The 22,678-nt window shown below is 43.3% G+C and overlaps 4 protein-coding genes across 7 annotated transcripts in view; all 4 read left to right on the forward strand.

Annotated features, from left to right (window-relative positions):
• Window positions 1-314: 314 nt before the first annotated feature.
• Window positions 315-5,185, forward strand: LOC121809273 (cytochrome c1-2, heme protein, mitochondrial-like). Of its 4 annotated transcripts, none has more exons than XM_042209807.1 (8): window positions 315-357; window positions 1,258-1,326; window positions 1,711-1,931; window positions 3,673-3,952; window positions 4,038-4,109; window positions 4,334-4,450; window positions 4,578-4,643; window positions 4,740-5,185. In XM_042209807.1, the coding sequence occupies exons 2-8, from the start codon at window positions 1,267-1,269 to the stop codon at window positions 4,854-4,856; spliced, it is 933 nt and encodes a 310-aa protein (XP_042065741.1). In that variant the 5' UTR covers window positions 315-357; window positions 1,258-1,266; the 3' UTR covers window positions 4,857-5,185. The 4 variants fall into 4 exon arrangements, with proteins under 4 accessions (XP_042065741.1, XP_042065739.1, XP_042065740.1 ...); XM_042209805.1 differs by lacking the exon at window positions 315-357 and adding an exon at window positions 448-612; XM_042209806.1 differs by lacking the exon at window positions 315-357 and adding an exon at window positions 448-608.
• Window positions 5,186-6,622: 1,437 nt separating this feature from the next.
• LOC121809279 (probable inactive leucine-rich repeat receptor-like protein kinase At3g03770) lies at window positions 6,623-18,492 on the forward strand. Its single transcript, XM_042209813.1, has 2 exons — window positions 6,623-6,872; window positions 18,054-18,492. The coding sequence occupies exons 1-2, from the start codon at window positions 6,772-6,774 to the stop codon at window positions 18,442-18,444; spliced, it is 492 nt and encodes a 163-aa protein (XP_042065747.1). The 5' UTR covers window positions 6,623-6,771; the 3' UTR covers window positions 18,445-18,492.
• A 176-nt stretch (window positions 18,493-18,668) lies between these two features.
• LOC121809269 (probable inactive leucine-rich repeat receptor-like protein kinase At3g03770) lies at window positions 18,669-20,405 on the forward strand. The gene is made up of 6 exons (XM_042209799.1): window positions 18,669-18,845; window positions 18,943-19,067; window positions 19,170-19,413; window positions 19,499-19,698; window positions 19,764-19,856; window positions 19,932-20,405. The coding sequence occupies exons 1-6, from the start codon at window positions 18,671-18,673 to the stop codon at window positions 20,163-20,165; spliced, it is 1,071 nt and encodes a 356-aa protein (XP_042065733.1). The 5' UTR covers window positions 18,669-18,670; the 3' UTR covers window positions 20,166-20,405.
• Window positions 20,406-20,843: 438 nt separating this feature from the next.
• Window positions 20,844-22,678, forward strand: part of LOC121809069 — a 3,514-nt gene continuing 1,679 nt past the window's right edge. Inside the window, exons 1-2 of the mRNA XM_042209621.1 lie at window positions 20,844-21,763; window positions 21,835-22,667. Coding sequence (XP_042065555.1) covers window positions 21,206-21,763; window positions 21,835-22,667 — 1,391 coding nt within the window. The 5' untranslated portion in view covers window positions 20,844-21,205. The remainder of the gene's footprint in view (window positions 21,764-21,834; window positions 22,668-22,678) is intronic.

Consider the following 22,678-nt stretch of genomic DNA (forward strand, 5'->3'; position numbering starts at 1 on the left):
GGGGAGTAGTAAATTCTTCATTTTGAGTGAGACAAGATAAATACATTTCTATTTTTTTAAATCTTCATATTGCTTTCAATTCTTATTTTCTATATATTTATTATATTTTATATTCATTATTTGAAACTCTTATATCCCGTGCATAGCTCGGGTGTTAATACTAGTTTTCCTAAAAGCAAAAGGGCATGTTGAAAATTAGCTAGCACAACGGAAGAGTTACACCATAAAAATGATGTGTGATATCGGCTAATGGTTGCCAAATTTCCTCTAAATATGCTCAATTAGATATTCCTTGATTGGGTGTGGGCGAGAGCATAGTCCTTGCCCGAAAATGTAATATCTCGCGCATATAAAGCGGTGCATCCCTCTTTCTTAATTTATTATTTATTGTATCTCATACTTTATTTTTTATTTAACTCAATATAAATTTTTTGTCCGAAAACATCACTCGTAACGGGAGTATAAAAAATAAATATGGAGCAGTATTTCTTAGTTTTATTTTTGAAATTCGAGAAATCTAAAAAAAATGAATAGATGATAAATGAACTAAATTAGAGATTATCGTTTTCTCGGATCTCATATTCGCCGCCGTGGTGATTATCGTTTTTGTAGGTGAATTTTCTCCGCTCGATCTGCTATTCAGCTCTCTATTTTATTGTATTTTCTTCTTATGTAGTGTTATTTCACTCCCGATTTTCGCCTTGCATTTCTACATGTTGGTAGGTTAATCTATGGTTGTTTATGTGATGATGCCTTTATTGCTTGTGTTTTGAGATTTTGAATGGTCTTCTTCTGTATGCGTGCGATTTTCGTGTTTGAATGTTGAAATTATTGAATGAATTGTAGTCAAATTTAGAGCATACCACCTCTTTATTCCATCTTCAGTTATCGGTACTGGTTGTTTGTAGAAATTCTCAATTAGGGTTGTTCTGATTCACATTCACTACATCTAGTGGAGCGATGTCGTGGCATTGTTGCTCATTTGGTGAATGGTGGCTTTCTTGTGTTATCGAGATATGTTTGAATAGCGATGGCTGTATGCACACATTGGAAAATCTCTCCACTTAATGTTCTCCTTGAAGGGAGAGGTTAAACATGGTTAATTTCTATCATAGTAATTCAAAATCTTAAACTTATCTTACCTTTGTGTTTTTGGTCCTTGAATGGTTATTTGCTGTTAATGAGAATTTGCGCCTACTGCCTTTGGGATTATTCAAGCTGAGTATCTTCCAATCTGTTCTTTTATTTTGATAACAGAGAGATAAGATGTTTGGGGGCAGAGCTCTCCGTCGGTTGCTAAGAGAGAGACTTCAGTCGCAAAACACCGTAAGCTTATCTTTCTTGGTTAACTTTTACATTTTTTCTGTCTGGATAGTTTCTCATTTTTGTCAATGCTATTAATGTAAGGTTGGTGAAACCATTCCTCTGGTCCTAACACAGATACTGAAAATATGTGCAAAATCTGCCCATGATTGAAAGTTGAATGAATGCATCCATTCATTTCCAAAGTTCTAACTATCTATTATCCTAGTCTATGGGAGACATGATACACAACTTCTCTCACAAAGCCTTGGTTCAAATTTTCTATTTCCTGACACGGAACTAAGAAATTATTTCATATTCTTTGGCATAACCAGCATCTAGGAAAATTCTTAATTTAGTGCTACAGAAATACTAAAATGGCTAATCCAATTTTTTGTTTGCATTCAGGTTTCTCCAGTTTTGTCATCTCTTATTTCTAAGAAAGAGCAGGAAGCAGTTGGATCTGCCACCACCAAGTCCTGGAGGGTATTGGCTCTATGCGGGGCAGGTGTCTCAGGGTTGTTAAGTTATGCAACAATAGCATCTTGTGATGAGGCTGAACATGGTTTGGAAGCTGCCACCTATCCTTGGCCACACAGTGGCATTCTAAATTCATACGACCATGCTTCGTGAGTTAATCTGTTGCTTTTTCAACTTCTTTTTTGTACACTGTATTTATAAGAACTGAATATCTTGATTTCTGCATTTTCTGTTTCCAAATTTCCTTATAAATTAAAACTTTTTGTAAAATTGGAACTTGATTGAGTTAAATTTTCTGTGTCTATTTGCTATTAGATTCATTCTTATAAAGTTTTCCCGTTGAAATAGTGGGACTGTAATATATTTGGAAGCAATTCATTGTGTTACATCACCTCTCTGAATTCCTTATCCCGTACATTGGTTTATAACCTGATGCAAGGAATTTGCACTGCATGTTGTAGTTGTTTTCAGCCAGTGTTGTTAGGGTCGCGGGGCGCACCGGGCCGATGAGGTGAAAATTTGGGTCGCGGGTCGACGAGTCGACGGGGTCGAGAGACCCACAAATCTAGGCTAATTTTTTTGCCTTTTAATATTAAATAAAATAAATATATTGCTCTAATGTTTATAATATATCAAATAATATAAATGTAGACGCAATTCATGTGAATAGAGATAAAGTGGAAAATAGAAATGATCAAAATATTAAAACAGTTCATAAGTCATAACACAATAAATAATTGAAACCATTGTCTGAAAATATCAAAACAAAGGAATATATGAAGGGTGGCAGCAAAAGATCTTTGAATTGTTTATTTGTTTAGGAGTGAAGAGGCCGAATTCTTAAGTGTAGAAAGTAGGTTTGAAAAGTTTGATGTGGTGCATGCATATATATAGAGAATCATGATTGAGATAGTCAGAAAACATGTGAGAGATTTGAGAAAATCAGAGATAGCATGTGTTTAGGGCGACCCAGGCGACCCACTCGACCCAGGCGACCCACTCGACCTAGACGACCCAACGGCGACCCTGTATCTCGATCAACCCACCCATGTTGGGGCGGTGATGGTCTCGACCCAGGCGACCCGGGCGACCCGAGCGACCCGAACGACATTTTGACAACACTGTTTTCAGCCCATATGAATCTCCTATAATATCAACTTGGTAAACGGCGGCCTATCAACGCAGTTCTTCTCTAGCCTCTGGTTCTTGACGGTGAAGAAAAAGTTGTATTTTGGGGCAGTCCGTTTTCATAGATTCTCTCCTTTTATGTGTTGGATCTTTTTTCTTAGGGTATGATCAACCCAAAGTATCTTATTTTTCATAATTACTGATGACCAGATCGATGTCCTAACTGTACTATGCATTCTGCCAAAAGACCAACCTCATATTCTCATTCAAAAATGCTATTTCCTTCAACATATACTTGAGCATTAGAAGGTGCCAACTAATATTAGAAGGGGACATCATGTTTATATGCTCATGATGAATCATTGAAAAGAAGATGGATTTTTAATGAACTAAACAAACTATGCCTAGGGAAAGTGAGATTGGATTTATTTGCTCCTATACCAGTATATAGTTGCAATGTGTATTTATTTTCTGTTATTTGTTCGGCCAATGTTCTTGTGCTTTCTGCTGAAAATATTCATTGTTGTAGCTGTAACTTGTAAGCATTGCAATTACATGTCCATTACGTAGTTATGCTTTTATCATCATATGAGATACTTGTCCCATTAAAGCCAAATGGTTGTCTTTGATCTGTTCTACCAAATATGTCGGATTAGTTTCTACTACTGTGATTGGATTTCATCCTCTTCTCCATTTAAATACTTGAATGCTCTTCATTTCCAATTGATTTTAAATTAAAATGCCTTTTTCCATGTTAAACAGGATTCGCCGTGGTCACCAGGTGTATCAACAAGTTTGTGCCTCCTGCCATTCAATGTCCTTAATTTCATTCCGCGACTTGGTAGGTGTTGCGTATACAGAAGAGGAAACTAAAGCTATGGCCGCTGAGATTGAGGTAGTTGATGGGCCTAATGATGAGGGGGAGATGTTTACTCGTCCTGGCAAGCTCAGTGACCGGTTTCCTCAGCCATATGCAAATGAACAAGCAGCTAGGTTCGCTAATGGCGGCGCTTATCCTCCCGATTTAAGTCTTATAACCAAAGTATTTTCGACCTCTCCCTATTTCTTTATCCTTGTAATGTCATGTTATCATCTCTGCTTATATGTTATTCTTTTTGCTTCTTTAGGCTCGTCACAATGGACAAAATTATGTTTTTGCCCTATTGACTGGATATCATGACCCTCCTGCTGGTGTCACAGTAAGTTTCTCTGGTTCATATTTGATTTACCTTTGCAAATTTCAATATTATACTGAAGAATTTGTGTCTAAGACTCTAAGCTGACCGCAACTTAGTATAGGGTTTATTGAATTTAAGTCTTTTATTTTACTCTAGTAAGGTCGAGTGGCAGGGCATGTCTCTTTATGCATTTGGTCACCCTTATATATATGGGATTCTAAATGGTGAAAGTATTTCTATTTTAGATTCGTGAAGGATTGCATTATAACCCTTACTTCCCTGGTGGAGCTATTGCTATGCCAAAAATGCTTAATGATGGTGCTGTTGAGTATGAAGATGGTACACCTGCAACAGAAGCTCAGGTAAAATCCCTGATTATTTCCTTGCACGTATTGGTATCAGTCTTTCCATTCATGCATAGGTCTGAGAAATAGGTCACATTCCCATTTCCCGTATCATCCTCATCTCTTTATTTGTTATCTTTCGTAGATGGGGAAAGATGTTGTCACATTTTTAACATGGGCTGCAGAGCCAGAAATGGAAGAGAGAAAACTGGTAAGGTTTCAATAACAAATATATCAAAGACTTCAAAAACCCATGAGCTTTTTACCTCTTGTCTAACATATTGGCATTGCTAAACTGAAACCACAGATGGGATTCAAATGGATATTCGTTCTATCACTCGCGCTTCTTCAAGCTGGTTATTACAGGCGCATGAGGTGGTCTGTTCTCAAGTCTCGAAAGCTGGTGCTTGATGTTGTGAACTAGATTCCTCAACTTCCGTGCTTGAGGAACAACTATCTGCTTGTCTTTGCGCTAGTTTATTCATGAACTGACAGTTTTTTTCCAGGCTACGGGTAGATTTGAAGCTCTTTCGATTTTGGTGGCGAATAATGTAATCTCACTAGCGAAAAGATTTCTTGTTTTTTTTTCCAGCTGCCAATGGAAACTGGTATTGTTTGGATTTCTGTATGAAAAATGAGATTTAGAGAGCGAGATTCCCTGAAAGTGAAACTCCATGTAATAACCGAATACTAGTATACTATCTTTCTCGGTTCACATTCAATCATTAGTATGATTGATATGTTTTGAAGGCATGAGTTTTCTTTCCCGTGATCCATTTTTTATGAAGTAATCACTCCTTCCAATCTACATCTTAGTATTATTGTGAGTGAAATACATACAATGGTAGTTGACTTTATATTGTTGGATTTATAAAAACAAATAAAGACCGTATAGTAGTAATAGTTATAACACAGTATATTAGTAATAGTTTTAACATGTGACCATAGCAACTACTTTTCGCGAATAAGAATGTGCAAGCTGCAACCCGTCTTGGCAAGACGAGACCAGGGAGAGCGGGATAAGTTGCAAGTGTCCCTTCCCGGCGAGACTCACACACCCACATAAAATTTCCAAACATTCGGCAATCAACAAATTATGCGAACATGAAATTAGTCCAATAGGAAATACCAAATCTATAAAATCTTTTACAATAGAACCGTAGATTTTGGCTGTGATACCAATTGAACAAAAACATTCAATCAACTAACAATCCAATATTGTATAATGTGGGGTCGGATACATATAACAATTAATACTCTATCTATTCTATAATAAATGTCATACTTGAGTGATGACACATGATTTTAGGAGATGTTTTGTATGTTAAGTGCACAGAGAAAATATATTTTTATATATTAACGTGAGAGAAAACATTTTTTAAAAAATGAAAATTTGACATCTTTTGTGGGACAAACCAAAAAGGAAAGTATGACATTTATTTTGGGATAGAGGGAGTACTAAATAAAATAAATAAATGAATAATTGTATTTAAAAACACACTATGCAGATTATTTTGATATACTACTATATCCAAGCCAAAATACAATTATTTATTATTTTGGTTGAGATACATATAACAATTAATACTAAATAAAATAAACAAGTATTTAAAAATCTCACTATAACCAAAAGCAATATGCAGATTATTTTTCCAATATATACATTGAGAAATTTATTATATTACTGATTAAATGACCAAAATATTCCTATTATGCAAGCAACATTATATAGCCTAACATATATCCAATTACTAGGATCAGTAATCAGATGATGTGAATTTTCGAAATCATAGCTACACCTTATTTCCTGACAATAATCTATGTCTTTGATTTTTAACAGTAAACTGGTCTTTGTTTTCTCTCCTTTCCCTCTCAATCTCAATGCTCCATTCCATATCACCTCAGCCCTCAATGCCAAAGCTCCCATTTTTTCTACTCTCATCAATGCTGATTATTCCCTTCCAACCCCCCTCTCATTATCATTTGAACTTGTTTCAACTCTTCACCATTTATGTCAAATTCTGTCTGTTAATAAAACCTTCAAGTTTCACCCTTTTGCTTCCTTAAGTTGTATAGAATCCACCATTCTTCTCTTTCTTTCTTTCTTTCTTTCTTTCTTCCTTCTCCATCTTTAATGTTTCCTCAATATCTTATCTCCATGAAACCATCAATTCTACAACAAATAGGGTGTTCAAATTACTATGTATTAGTGTTTCTTTCATGGCTGGTGTTTGCATGCTGCACTCATCAGCTGAGAAGTTATGAAACTCAGCTTCTTCTTCAGATGAGGAAGCATTTGGAGTACCCTCTGCCACTGAGCAATTGGGAAAATCACAACAATGCTGATTTCTGCAATTTGTTCTCTTCACCACAGCTCACCATCAAATGCGAGAACAATTCTGTCACCGAGCTTCGGATCATGGGAGACAAACCTGCAAAGGTCAGTAGTGAATTCAGAGGGTTTGCAATCCCAAATCTAACATTGACTCAGGGTTTCTCTATGGATTCTTTCATTACAACCTTGGTAAGGTTGTCCAGCTTAAAGGTTGTTACTTTAGTGTCTCTAGGTGATGGGGTACGAACTAAACCCTAATGGCAAGCCCAATAACAGTGACGGCCCATCAGCCCAGAGCCCAAGAAAGAGTATCTGTTCGGCACCAAAGAGTTCGGCACGACCAAAGAGTTCGGACTCAGCCTACAGCTCGGTAAAAGCCGACCAGTCAAGCTCTCCTCTCAGATCGGCAAGAGCTGATCGGTAAAGTCCAGCAGTTCGGTCTCAGCATTCGACCGAACTAGGAGTTAGTGGACTCATGAAAGGCCTCCACGACCTCCGCTATACCCACGATCTATTTAGTGGTACGAAGCAGTTATTGAGCAGTTATTGCTCACCCACGATCTTGTTAGTGGGGCTGCAAACCACGACCTTAGTTCAATGTATAAATAGAACTTAGATCAGATAGAAAAGGGTTAAGCTCTCTAGAGATAAAAGCATATAGCAAGTCTGTGTTGTAAGCTGTAATCCCAGATCAAGCAATACAATCTTGCCCTCCCTTCTTCCCGTGGACGTAGATTTACTTCAGTAAATCGAACCACGTAAATTCTTTGTGTCGTAATTTATTTTTACGAGCATTCATCATCAATAATTCGCGGATTCATCACTGGCGCCGTCTGTGGGAACCAGAGAACAAAATTTGTGATAAAGCGAATTTTTGATCCATTTTTTCCACCCAAAAAATGCATACCAGATCGCAGAGTACCCGTATTCCTGCCCGTGAGAACCAGGAGGAAGCCAATCCATCCCACAGGTCTGGAAAACAGCCTAGGGATAAATCCACCACCAGTTCTCATGGCGAAGGAACAAGCCGCTCCAAAAATCGTCCCACTGAGTCTTCCCAGCAGCCCGATTTGAATGAGGCTGTCAAGCAGTTTTTGGAGGCGAAGCAGGAGGAATTCTTAACCTTCCTGCGAAAAGGCCAAAAGCAGCCGGAGACGAAAACGGCGGATTCTCCTTCTCCCTCCGCACAAGAAAGTCACTACCGCAGTAGTGTCGCATCTCCCAGGAGAAAGAATCCCCGTCCCCCACATATTCCAGTTCCTCCTCGGTACCGGAATCACAGGAGAACTCAATCTCCTCCATACCGACGAGATATCGGATTCGCCGTGTACGGAGCACTGAAGACTCCGTTCTCGGACGACATCACCCGAACTCCCCTACCACAGAACTACCGAACTCCGTCGATGACTTACGACGGGCTCGTGGACCCTCACGATTTCTTGGGGCGCTATCAATATAACATGGCGAACCAGGGTCTCAACGAGGTCCACATGTGCAAGCTGTTTCCCGAGCTGCTCATCGGGAACGCGAGAAGGTGGTTCGATAGCCTCCCCCAGGGCAGCATCAGATCTTACCGAGATCTAATGGATGCCTTCCACAGGAGGTTCTTTCAGAAAGCGGAAGCCCGAATCACTTCGGCTCAGCTGCTTTCCATTCGTCAAGGTCGCGACGAAAAAATCAGCGACTTTATGACAAGATTCCACAAGGAATGCCTGCAAGTAGACGATCTCAACGATCTGCTTGTCATCTCGGCATTCCAAAATGGAATCCTGCCCGGAGCTCTCTACAGGAAGCTCGTTGAGTGCGGTCCGCAGACAGCTCAGGAAATGTGGGACATTGCGGACCAGTACTCCCGGGCCGATGAGGCAGACCGTCGCAAACGGTCGTTAGACAGCTCGTCGACCCGAGGAGACAGAAGGAAGCCCGATCATAGCGATCAGGGGCATCCTCGCCGGACTCCATTTGAAAGAATTCAAAGGGCTCCGGTGCAAGACAGATTGGGACCTCGTCTCAATCCCGAGAAGCCGCCCGCTCAGTTCGTACCGCTGAACAAGCCGAGAGCGGAAATTTTCGAACTGCACTCTGACCTATTCGAAAAGCCAAAGCGGATGACGAAATCAGCCGCGCGCCGACCACAGGATAGCTACTGCTCCTACCATCAAGACCACGGTCACGATACTGAGGAGTGCAGAAACTTGGCTGCAGGTATCGATGTTCTTGTGAAGGCAGGAACATTGAAAAATACCGAAGCAAGCAGCCAAAGAAGAATAAAAAGCAGAGTGGTGCGAACTGCAATCCTCAGGATCCGAAAAGGCATGAGGATCCCGAAGACGACGACGAGCCGCAATATGATGGAGTAATCCAGACTATTGACGCGCTCCCTGCCGGGAAGACCAAGTCGTCCCTAAAGTCAGAACGCAGAGGCTCCAATCGAGAGGAGCCAACGCATAAAAGGCTGAAGCAGGACGAAGTGATTACGTTCTCGGCTGCTGATCCCGTCCCGGCCATCTCTCCTCACCAAGACGCCATTGTCATCCAAGCCGGAGTGGCAAACAAACTGATCCACAGGGTGTTTGTGGATACAGGAGCGTCGGTTAGCATTCTTTTTAAAGAGTGCTTCGACAAACTAGAAGTGGACCCAGCTCGGCTCAGTCCGGCTCCGCTTCCCCTGAAGAGCTTCACCCAGGAGGACACCCGCCCTGAAGGTATTATCAGCCTTCCGATCACGGTGGGGAAAGCGCCTACTAGCTCCAGTACGATGATTGAGTTTTTCGTGGTGAAAGCTCGGTCCCCGTACAACGTCATCCTGGGAAGAGACTGGCTCAACACAGTTCGGGCCGTTTGCTCCACCTATCACCTCACCATCAAGATCCCTACTAAAGGAGGGATAGCGGTCATCCGAGGTGACCAAAAGAGAGCAAAGGAATGTCTGCAAATTGCGCTTAGAAGTGCCGAGCAGTCAGATCGGCACCACCAAGCATAGCAATCACAGCAGCCGGAGTCAGAGGCGATGACCGAAGTCATACCGGAGCCGAACTCGATGACAGTTCAGCTGTACGAAGACGATCCATCCAGAACGGTTAAGATCGGTTTCGCGGGAACGCCCCTACTTCGGGAAAAAAACCATCCAGCTCCTCAAGGAGTATAAAGACGTCTTTGCATGGTCTCCGTTGGACATGACCGGAGTGCCCCCCGAGGTAATCACTCATCGGTTAAATATTGATCCTTCAGTCCGGCCGATAAAACAGAAGCAAAGACTCTTTGCGGCAGAACGAAGTCAAGTCATCCATGACGAAGTCCGTCAATTATTGAAGGCGGATGTGTTATTCGAAGTGAAGTATCCTTCGTGGGTGGCCAATCCTGTCATGATCAAGAAAAAGGAAGGAGGATGGCGGATGTGCATAGATTTCACCGATCTAAATAAGCACTGTCCCAAAGATTGCTATCCCCTTCCGAACATAGATAAAAAAGTAGAAGCTTTGATAGGCTTTGAAATTTTTTGTTTTCTTGATCTGTACAAAGGATACCATCAAGTTTTAATGGATGAGATTGACGCTTCAAAAACGGCCTTCATTACTGATTTCGGCATTTTCGCTTATAAAAAGATGCCATTCGGTTTAAAGAATGCCGGAGCCACTTATCAAAGGATGGTAGACAAGCTTTTTCGGCACCTGATTGGAAAGGAGGTCGAAGTGTATGTTGACGATATAGTCGTCAAAAGCAAAAGCACTTCGGAGTACGAGCACAACCTCAAGTCCACTCTCAACGTGCTCAAGAAAGCCAACCTCAAACTTAATCCCCAAAAGTGTACCTTTTTGGTAGATTCGGGAAAGTTTCTGGGTTGTTGGGTTTCAAAGGACGGACTCAAGGCAAACCCTCAAAAGTTCAAATCGTTCAGAACATGGCAATGCCGAAGTCCATACATGACGTGCAAAGGCTAACCGGATGTCTAGCCGCACTGAATCGATTCCTTTCCCAAGCAGCCGAAAAGCAACTGCCGTTCTTCAAGGTGTTGAAAAAGGCACCAAAGTTCGAGTGGGGAGCCGAGCAGAAAAAGGCCTTTGACGAGCTCAAAAGTTATCTAGCCGAGCTTCCTATTCTCTCTGCTCCAACCGAAGCCGAAGTAATATTCTTATACTTAGCGGCATCGGATCAAACCATCAGCGCGGTGCTTGTACGAGAAGAAGGCCTAAAGCAGCTTCCCATCTACTTTACAAGCCGAGCATTAAGAGGTCCAGAAACAAGGTATCAACCTCTGGAAAAAATTGCTCTGGCATTAGTAAATGCCGCAAGGAGACTGCGGCCATACTTCTATGCTCACAAGGTATGCGTCTTAACTGATCTGCCACTTCGGCAAGTGTTGACCAAACCAGAAGCATCAGGCAGAATCGCCAAGTGGGCTATAGAGTTGGGAGAGCACACAATTGAATATCTACCTCGGAAAGCCATCAAGGGACAAGCCTTGGCAGATTTTCTTGCAGAAGCAAAGTTCGATCAAGCAATTCCTGTTATTGCCGAACAGAAGAATTCTGCCAATGCCGAACTAGCACAGCCCTTGGAATCCGAAGTAGAGCCGCCGGACTGCTGGAGCGGATTCGTAGATGGAGCTTCAAACAAGATGGGAAGTGGAGCTGGTATTTTACTTGTCGCTCCCGACGGACACGAGGTAACCTACTCACTTCGGTTCCTATTCCCCACTACTAATAATGAAGCCGAGTACGAAGCCCTCCTGGCCGGACTCCAGTTAGCGCAAAGTCTGCTCGTCAAATCTCTCAAAGTCCATTGTGATTCACAAGTCATAGTAAATCACATGTTGGGTACAAGTGAAGCCGTGACGAGAGAATGAAGAAGTATTTGGACAAAGCGCAAAGCATCAGCCGAAGTTTCTCCTATTTTCGGATAATCCGCATTCCCAGAGCGGAAAATAGCCGAGCAGATACCTTAAGTAAGTTGGCCTCAGATCCGAGCTCAAAGGCGGAAGAATTAATGCATCGAAGCATTGATGAAGCCGAGGTACATTCAGTATCCAGCTCGCCGAACTGGATGACGCCGATCTTGCAGTATCTGGATCAAGGACAATTGCCCGAGGATAAGAGAGAAGCTCGGAAGATCACGTGCCGAGCACTTCGGTACGAACTTCATGAAGGAGTCCTCTTTAGAAAGTCTTACCTCCAGCCGTTATTGCGGTGCGTAGGACCAGAAGAGACGGACTACATCCTCAGAGAAGTTCATGAAGGATCGTGCGGTAGCCACATCGGAGCCAGAGCTTTAGCTAAAAAAGTTCTGAGATGGGGATATTATTGGCCAACCATGGTACAAGAGGCAGTGCAGCTCGTCAAGAAGTGTACGAAGTGCCAAATTCATGCAAATGTCCCAAGGATGCCGCAGACCGATCTATACACTATGCAAAGCCCTTGGCCTTTCATGCAATGGGGCATAGACATAGTGGGACCACTTCCTCAAGCTCCTCGGCAAATGAAATTCCTTATCGTTGCCGTGGACTACTTCACGAAGTGGGTGGAGGCTGAACCATTAGCTACGATAACGAGCTCAAAGGCATTGGACTTCGTCTGGAAGAACATAGTGTGCCGATTTGGCATACCCCACATCCTCATCTCGGATAATGGGACTCAGTTCACCGACAAGACGTTCAAGAATTGGTGCCAAGAGCTGAACATTCAACAGCGGTTCACTTCGGTCTCCCATCCCCAAGCAAACGGACAAACGGAAGTAACGAACCGGATTCTGGTGAAAGGGTTAAAAGCTCGGTTAGAACAAGCCAAAGGACAATGGGTAGAAAATCTCCCTCAAGTCCTATGGTCCTACCGAACTACACCCAAAACCTCCAACGGTGAAACTCCGTATAGTCTGGTGTACGGCACTGAAGCCGTAATTCCGGTGGAGATCGGCGTACCCAGTCCCCGAACTCTAAATTTCTCCTCAGAAATGAATGACGACGGACTGAGAGCAGAACTAGATCTCGCCGAAGAAAGAAGAGAATTGGCGTGCATAAAAGCAGCCAAGTATAAGGAGCAAGTAGCCCGGTATTATAACCAAAGGGTGAAAAAGCTTCAATTTCAAGTGGGAGATCTCGTCTTGAGAAACAACGAAGTAAGCCGAGCAGAAAAGCTGGGCAAACTCGAGCCCACATGGGAGGGTCCGTATCGGGTGTCAGAAGTCCTCGGCAAAGGGTCTTATAAATTGACTCACATGTCAGGAGAACAAGTACCCCGAACATGGCACGTCTCCAACCTCAAGAAGTTCCACTTGTAAGAGACAAAGTCCGGTCAGTCTGTCTTGTGTCTAGTTCGGTCATAGGGGTACATGTTTTTATTTGTTTGTTTTTACTTGTACCTTTTACTTGTCGTTTTATAAAAAGTTTAAAGTTTTTTCTTTCGTCTTTTTCATTTTTTCTCTATGTGTTTTGTCTCTATGTGCTTGTCGTCTCTTACAAATGGTACCAAGGTATATCGTTCTTTAAAGACTGATCCCCTTTTTAGATCGATTATTAAAGACTATTGTGAGTCCAAGCTTCTAAGGAGGATATAAGACCACAATTCAGCTTAACAAGCAGTCCGTCTGAAACGAACTGCAATAAGCCAACGATTGTGAGTCCAAGCTTCTCAGGAAGATACAAGACCACAATTCGGCTTAAGAAATAAGCACTTCGTCTGAAACGAACTGCAATAAGGGAAAGTCCGATCCACGCGATAAACCTCGCCGAATTAGGACGACCAAGTTCGGTCAAAGAAGTTTACCTCATAAGACCGGGGACGACCACGTCTAGTCAAAGAGGTTTACTGCATAAGACCACTTCGGTTAACTGGGAAAGTCCGATCCACGCGATAAAACTCGCCGAATTAGGACAAGGGAAAGTTCGATCCCGGCGACAAAATCGCCAAATTAGAACACAAAGACGAGTCCGGTCAAAGATGTTTATTTCATCAGACCAAAGACGAGTCCGGTCAAAGATGTTTATTTCGTCAGACCAAAGACGAGTCCGGTCAAAGATGTTTATTTCATCGGACCAAAGACGAGTCCGGTCAAAGATGTTTATTTCATCAGACCAAAGACGAGTCCGGTCAAAGATGTTTATTTCATCAGACCAAAGACGAGTCCGGTCAAAGATGTTTATTTCATCAGACCAAAGACGAGTCCGGTCAAAGAAGTTTACTTCATAAGACCAAGGACCAAGTCCGGTCAAAGAAGTTTACTTCATAAGACGAGGACAAGTACGATGAAATTTTTTCGCTAAGCTGTAAATACAGTGTTAGAAGCGAAAACAAAATTTCATTTTTCAAATCTTGTTCGGCATACAACTCCGCTACCCTACAAAATGGCGTTACGCTATTACAAAGGACTATTCTACTGTCCAGGGTTGCTGAAGTTAAGCCACCTATCTGCAAAATCCTCTGGAAGCCGAGTTCGGTTGTTCCGAGCAGATGAAGAATAAGCAGGTCGACGAGATGCTATCCTCGACCCAATGCCTCTTCCCCGAGCCGAGAAGTCCTAACACCTCGGCGATGAAGAGTCTCTGCAATAATCATCTGCTGATCCTGCTCGATCATAGTCACAACTCCTCGACGAATTTCAGTCCGTCCTGTCTTGTGACGATACCGGTTGCTCCTGAGCCCGTTCTCGTCTTGACGTTTCCGGCTGTTCCGGAGTTCGTTGTTGACTGGAAGTAGGATTTTGAACAAGGGAACCAGAGGCTTGATCTGGAGTGCGAGCATCTGTTGGCACGATATGCCGAAGGAATCTTTCTATGGAGGGGCGCCGAGAAAGAACAATGTCGTACCGAGAAGCCCAGCGCCGTAATGATTTCACAACTTGTTGGCAAGCCGAGCTCTCCAGCGCATTGTTCCTCGGAGTACATGATATTCCTCCACAGTTCGTCAACTCGACTCTGAACATCTGATATGGTCAATCCCCGCGCACACGGATGTAATCCTCGTACGCAGTCCTCTCAGCAACGGTCGTATTCAGCTCGGCCTCCAGATCCTTCTTATCGGACTCTAAGTCCTTATTATCGGCCTCCAGCTTCACTAAACGAGCCAGAAGCTCGTCATTCTTCGTCTGATCGGCTATAGCTCTTTTCTCAGCTTCGTCTAAAGCCGAAGAGTACAGCCGTTTCCAGTGAAGTATCTCCATCTCCTTGAGTACAAAGCAGCTATATTAGTTCGGCAGCTGTACGAGCAGATAGTAAAATACAACAGGAATAAAGGCGAGTACGAAAAGCTATACGAAGACAAGTGTAGAGAATTTTTCATTCACAAGGAAAATTTTTACACTAGGAGGGCTTCAAGGCCATTTTACAAGGAAGAACTAGACTAAGAGAAGGGAGACGAAATCATACTCCAACAGCTTCGTCTCCGGCTCCTTGGTCTGGTTCAGCTTCTTTCTCCTAAGCTACCTCAGCCTCGGCCTCGCCTCCTGCCGGCCTCGCCTCCGCCTCCTGATCGGCTTCCTTCTCCGGATGCCCGGCCCGCTCGACTTCGGCCTCCAGCTCCAGCGGCTCGGCCTCACCCTCTCCGTTGTAAGTCGAAGCGGGTGAAACGGGTCCCACGGAGGCAAAGATAGCCTCCAGGTTCTCGTCCCGATCAGCTCGACAACTCCGGACTCGGTCTGCAGAAAGCAGGACCGAGGATGAAGCGAGCTCCTCAAGGAGCGGCAGATTCTGAAGCCGAGCTGCTATCTCTCGGCTGTACAGAGGCAGCACGACGTCGGCCCCTGCTCGCCCTTATCGGCAATTAGCCTTACCAGACTACCGACAAAGGCCGAGAACTGGCTGCTCAAAAAAGTTTCTCCGTGTAAACACGGAGAGTCTCCCCCTGGGCAGCCACGGCGGCAGCATCCTCCGTTTCGTCTGCTCTCGCTGGATGACGAGCTGGTTTTTGGCAAACTGAGCTTCATCCTGGGCCGAAATCCTAGCAGCTCTGGCTTTCTCAAAGTTAGCCTCAGCCTGTTCGGCCCGATGACAAGCAGCCGCCAACTTCCTCTGCATCTCAGCATAGTCATTGGACGCTTTGGAGAGTTCGACGGCGACGAGCTTGGAGAGCATATCGTTCTCTCTGAAAATGGATAAAGAAAAAAGTCAACAAAGGGGCCACAAAAATACAGGAAAAAAGCAAGGCCAGAAAATCAAGAAGAGAATTCACCTCGGCGAAGTCCGTGGGCCATAAAAACGGCTCACAGATATGTTCCGAAGGAGGCGCCAAGACCACGTCTTTCTCTGGCGCTCTCGGGGCTTCTGGGCCTTCCCCCTCCCCTTTGCCGAAGTCGACTCCGGCTTCTTCGGATCCGAAGAGGTTTTTTTGCCTTTTCGGAGTCCTCTCGGCATCAGACGCCGAGCTGGTGGTTTTCGGCCTCTCCGGCTCCTTGGACTCCGAAGATTTGCGGCTAGCCTTACTCAGCATGTACACTGCCAAAAAGCAAGAAAGCAAAGTCAGATTTTCTTCGTTAAAGCAGTAGAGCATAAAGATAAAGAGAAATCCTCACCCTCGGCCTCTTCGTCCGAAGACGAGATGTCGAACACGACGTCGCCCTTGACGAGCTCAGACTCCGTGTATTGTTTCCTCCTATGGGAATCTTGTTGAGCTCGCCATCGAGCTCGTCCAACGGTTCAGGCCGAGGGTGACGGATAACTCGGACTCCGGCCCTCTCAGGGAAAACTAGGAGCCGCGGTCCTATCATAGTAGAAGAAGCGATTTTGCCACTTCGGCCACTTCGTTTTACAAAAGGCTCTAAAGGGCTGTAAAGGGATCAAGTAAAACCAAGACCCCTTCCTCTTAAATTGAAAGAATTTAAGGATCGCCTTCAAAGACAAATCCCTTCCTAACCTACGGAGTTCGGCAGCGAAGGCCGACAAGTGCCTCCAAGAGTTCGGAGTCACTTGGCCTAAAGGAAGCTGAAAAAAATCTAGTAAATCTATAAAGGCAGAAGGGAGGGGGAAACGAAGCCCGCATTCTAAGCAGGCCTCGTACACGGTGGCGTACCCCTCCGGCGGGGAGTCAGCCCTATGATCACCGTCAGGTACCACCGCCTTCCCCCCAGGAAAAAAGTATTTTTCGGGTAGGGATATCACAGTATCCTTACTCAAAATACTATGGAAATACTCTACGGTCTTCTCCCCGGACTCTTTCCGGCCAGAAGACCCTTATCCCCTTTCCTACCGCTACCCGACTCCGAAGAAGAAAAGACATTTTTCTTACTTTTTGAAGATGAAGAAAGTCTGAAGAAGCTCTTGAAAGCGGAAGAAAATTTCTCGAAAAAGAGAGAGTATAGAAGACGCAACAGCAAAAGTGTTCAAATGAGGAAGAAAGAGCATATTTATCAGATTCGGGAAAGATTTCGAGATCGTTGCGCCGTTTCGAATCCCACCTTTTCAGGATTCAACGGCCGGATTTTCTGTCGCATTTAATGCAGGCATGCGCAAGGCACGTCCCCTGACGTCAGCCTCCCTCTTACCATTATCCAGAATGCCGAAGTGACTCACCTCGCCGAAGTGATTCACTTCGCTTTTCGGGGGGGGTAGTGATGGGGTACGAACTAAACCTAATGGCAAGCCCAATAACAGTGACGGCCCATCAGCCCAGAGCCCAAGAAAGAGTATCTGTTCGGCACCAAAGAGTTCGGCACGACCAAAGAGTTCGGACTCAGCCTACAGCTCGGTAAAAGCCGACCAGTCAAGCTCTCCTCTCAGATCGGCAAGAGCTGATCGGTAAAGTCCAGCAGTTCGGTCTCAGCATTCGACCGAACTAGGAGTTAGTGGACTCATGAAAGGCCTCCACGACCTCCGCTATACCCACGATCTATTTAGTGGTACGAAGCAGTTATTGAGCAGTTATTGCTCACCCACGATCTTGTTAGTGGGGCTGCAAACCACGACCTTAGTTCAATGTATAAATAGAACTTAGATCAGATAGAAAAGGGTTAAGCTCTCTAGAGATAAAAGCATATAGCAAGTCTGTGTTGTAAGCTGTAATCCCAGATCAAGCAATACAATCTTGCCCTCCCTTCTTCCGTGGACGTAGATTTACTTCAGTAAATCGAACCACGTAAATTCACCGTGTCGTAATTTATTTTTTACGAGCATTCATCATCATCAATAATTCGCGGATTCATCACTAGGCATATGGGCCCCACTCCCTGACAAAATCAATAGATTATATCTGCTTGAAGCTTTAGACATGAGTTCAATTTCTTGTTTGGTTCAATTCCTTCTCAAATGTCAAGCATGGATAAGCTTAGGACTTTGAGCTTTGATCAGAACTATTTCAATGGCAGTGTTCCTGAGTGGTTGGATTCGTGGTCGAATCTCACTGTGTTGAGCTTAAAGAACAACAGATTGAATGGTGAGGTTCCTTCTGCAGTTGCAAGAATCACAACATTGATTGAATTAGTTTTGTCTCACAACTTTCTCACTGGAAAGATGCCTGATCTGAGCAAACTCTCCACTTTGCAGTTGTTAGATTTGAGAGAGAACAGTTTAGATTCTACATTGCCCCCTCTGCCAAAAGGGCTGGTTAATGTATTTCTCAGCAAGAACTCATTTTCCGGTAGCATACCCGAACAATTTGTTAAGTTGGAACAGCTTCAGCATCTTGATTTGTCGAATAATCATCTTACCGGAACCCTCCTTCTCTGCTCTTCTCTCTCCCCAATATTAGTTACTTGAATCTGTCATCCAACACTCTTAGTGGATCACTTCCTGAGCATCTCAAGTGCGGAGAAGGACTTAGTTTGATCGATCTTTCTGAATAATAATGGTAGGCCAGCTTCCTAATTGCTTGGAAGATGAAAGAATAGTCGAAATTAGTGGGAATTGTTTCTCAACTGATGCCAGGGATCAGCATTCTGCATCATTCTGCAAAGGCGTTAGCAAGGGCGAAAGACGGTCTAGAATGAGGGAAATAGCCCTTCTGGCCGGAATTGTCGTTGTAGTGATAATTATCTTGCTTGTTGGTCTTATGTTTTTCTATAAAAGGCACCGAACACAGCATGCACTAGTTCGGCATATTGCACCTAAGGTTAAACAAGATGATCGACCAATTTCCCCCGATCTCCTAGCAAGTACCAGTATGTTAACTTCTCTGCACTATGGTTCAGTTACAATGTCATCTATCCTTTTTTTTGCTTCTAAATCTTGAATTTTTCCATTTTTTCCTTCCATCAGAGATACTTTCTGAAGTTGAGAACCAAAGTTCTCCATCCTATAGGGTGTTTACTTTACCAGAACTTAAAGAAGCTACCAAAAACTTTGATCAGTCAACTTTCTTAGGCCAAGGTTCTTTCGGAAAGGTAGGCGGCTTAGCCAATTATGGAGCTATTTTTCGTCTCGGAACATAGGCTCTTTGATGTGATTTTGCGTATTTTGCATTAACTAGGGGTTCATATGTACAGGTTTACAAGGGAAGGTTAGAGAATGGAAGCTTTGTTGCTATCCGATCTTTAACTCTATACAGAAAATGCTCGATTCAAAACCTCAAGATGCGGATTGATTTGCTTTCAAAGCTTCGCCATCCTCACTTGGTTGCCCTTCTTGGTCATTGCATTGATGATGGAACGCAGGACGACTCAACTGTGCGTAGGTTGTACCTCGTGCAACAATTCGTTCCTAATGGAAGCTTCCGCTCTCATCTCTCAGGTACTATACGCATCGCCAATCTTTTTACACAAGACATATGTTATTAACTTTATAGACAATGGAATTTGGTTGTGTTGTTGTACAGAGAAGGTCCTGAAGTGGCCAGAAAGATTGGCTGTTGTAATCGGTGCAGCCAAGGCCATACATTTTCTTCACACCGGGGTGATCCCCCCTTCTCTGAGCAATCGTCTAACGACCAACAGTATACTGATAGATGAGCATGGGATTGCGCAGCTTAGTGATTATGGAATGTCTCTCATTGCAGATGAAACTGAAAAAACTGATGTATGCTCCTCCCTTCACTTTTGATTCCATATTAATTCTTGTAAGCAGCTATTTATCCTTTGCAGGACGATGTTCACAACTTCGGGTTCATATTACTCGAGTCACTGGTAGGTCCTATCGCAAGTTCAAAAGGCGAAGCGTTTCTGCTAAATGAGATGGTATGTTATGTTGGTTCCTTTTAATGCAGTTTATGGTTTAGGTGTTTGATTCTTTATCTTTTCCTCAAATGGCAGACATCGTTCAGCAGCCAAGATGGTAGGCGAAGGATAGTGGAACCAATCGTGCTAGCCACGAGCTCACAGGAATCATTGTCCATTGTGATATCCATCACGAACAAATGTATATCAGATGGATCCTCGGGGTGGCCGTCGTTCGAAGATGTGCTGTGGAACTTGCAGTATGCTGCTCAAGTGCAGGCCACGGCCGATGCTGATCCGGATAGTGCATCGCATCAGAGCTTCGGCTAACCTCTCCTCCTCTTTGGTTAGGTTATACTAGTAGGGAATGTAAATTTAGAGGTTAGATAGTGAGTTATGCTATATTGGCAAAAATGTAAATGCATTCTTTTTCAGTATTTGATTTATACAGTGAAGAAATTAGGTGGTGGCACTTAATGGATTAGTTAGGCATTAACTTGGCTTAGCAGTTTAACAGCCCAACAAGAATACTAGTGTAGGGGAGTTTTCAACTTACCATTATGTAAGTTGATGAGCATTTAAGGTTACATCAACCCTAACTCTCTCACCTTCCATCACATTTATACTTACTATTTGTAGAGAGAGATGCAAGATTTCATACTCTACCAACTTCCTCTCTCTCTCTCTCTTGCTGGTAAGGTATTTCATAACATAATTACTACTCCAACCAAATCAAAAGTAGCCAAGTTTAGATAAGAAGAATAATAACATGTAGCATCAACAACATAATTAAAATGAACATATATATTTATGAGTAAATAAGTAAGAGTGGGAAGCCCATTGCATCTATCATCCCAATGATTTGTTTAGTGATTTTAGGGGAGACAAACGCTAAGTGTGATTACTATTGAGACAAAATATTACATCTTTTGATGTGGTTATCACATGCTTGCATAATTACTCCATCCTTGTTTTTTTTTGTTAACATATGTACAAACTAAACCACATTCTTCTGCTTCACCTTATGTTTACCTTACTCAACCTCTCTCTCTCTCTCTCTCTCTTGTTTATGAGTTTGAGTGGTTGAGTTTTCACTGTTATCTGATTTTCTTTCTCCTTTTGAAAATGGTATTGTTACATTTGTGCCATTTCTAACTACACCATTTTCTGTTGCTCTCTCACAATTATCTATATTTATTCTCCGATTTTGAAGTTTTAACCGTTTAAGGTTTAGTTTATGCGTCTTCATCTCCACGGATCAATGTGGCATTGCTTTCACCTTTAGTGATGTAAATCCATTCTAGCTAGCTACAATTTTGCAATAAAAATCACTTTTTGTAATTGTGATTGTGTTGTAGTAGATGTAAGAAATGGTTTTAGGTGTGAGGATGAAAACCGAGAAAGGGCCTTCGATTGAGGCTGACTACGTTGTTCATATAGTGGAGGTGAAGCCATGGCCTCCTTCTCAGTCTCTGAGAAGATTAGGCTCTGTTGTGATTCACTGGGAGCATAGTGATGGGAGCTGTGGCTTCACCAATCAAGCTGTGCCTGGAAATGGAAGGATTGAATTCAATGAATGTTTTGGATTGAGGGAAAATGGGGATGCTTGCATTGAGTTTAATCTCTATGAGCCAAGATGGGACAAGGGTTTGAAAGGGCAGCTGCTGGCAAGTGTAGTTCTTGATTTGGGTGCTTATGGTGTTATTGAGAAAGGTTTGAGCATTAGCACTCCCATTCATTGCAAGAGGACTTATAGGAATGCTGCTCAACCGCTTCTTCTCCTCAAAATCGAACCGGCCACCTCCTCCTTGAGAGAGTCTGTTTCTTCATTGATGAGTGAGGAATATGCAGAAGAAGCATCGTCTACTACTGATCATGATCCTGATCAATCTTCCCCAAATGCCGCTTCCTCGGCTTTAAACCAGAAGGTACATTGCTTGCTATGTATGATCAACTTTTCTCTATTCACATGTTAACTTGTTTCATTTGTAATATGCAGATTGCAGTGAATGGTAGTGCAGAAGTTGGCCATCGGGAGCAGGCCACTGAATCCTCCTTGTCCATGGATTTGTCGTCTGATATTGAATGGATATCGAGAAGGATTGGATCTCACAGTTTGCAGTCATCTGCTGTGAAAGAAGCAGATAAAAGGCTGAGATCCAATCACAGGGAAGAAGAGGGGATTGTTGCAGCTGGTAAAAGGGATGCGAGAATCCGGATTAGCTCTGAGGCGTCGAGAGCAGTGATGAATCGAAATTCTGGCGGTGGTTCATCTACTAGTGCAGAGGAACTGCTTGTGGATGGAAGAACAAACTCTCCACCTCTAAACAAACGAGTGGAAGAGGAAGGGGAAGAGGAAGAGGAAAATTTCGAGAATGAGGTGCGAAACATATATCAAGTTGAAAGAATGGTATTGGAAAATGGTGTGGCTTCTTCGACCAGAAGAAACCATCACGTGACAGGCTCGATAAGCAGTGAGCGCAAGGTGTGTAGAATGGAAACAAGGAGCCTTGTTTCAGAAGGGCGAATTCAGCAATTGGAAAACAGGATAAAGATTTTGGAGGGAGAATTGAGGGAAGCAGCAGCCCTTGAGGTGAGCCTCTACTCGGTCGTAGCAGAACATGGAAGCTCCACGAGTAAAGTCCATTCTCCAGCGCGGCGCCTCTCAAGGCTATATTTCAATGCCAATAAACAGAACCCGAAATCAGGGAGAGAAAGTGCTTCTGAAAGTATTGTGTCTGGATTAGTTTTAGCTGCCAAAGCATGTGGCAATGATGTTCCTAGGTATGCCTTTCATCACTCAATACCTTCCTTATTTGCCCTCATGTTGATGTCTGTGTGTT

This window comes from Salvia splendens, chromosome 6, assembly GCF_004379255.2.
Source record: "Salvia splendens isolate huo1 chromosome 6, SspV2, whole genome shotgun sequence".
NCBI lineage: Eukaryota > Viridiplantae > Streptophyta > Magnoliopsida > Lamiales > Lamiaceae > Salvia > Salvia splendens.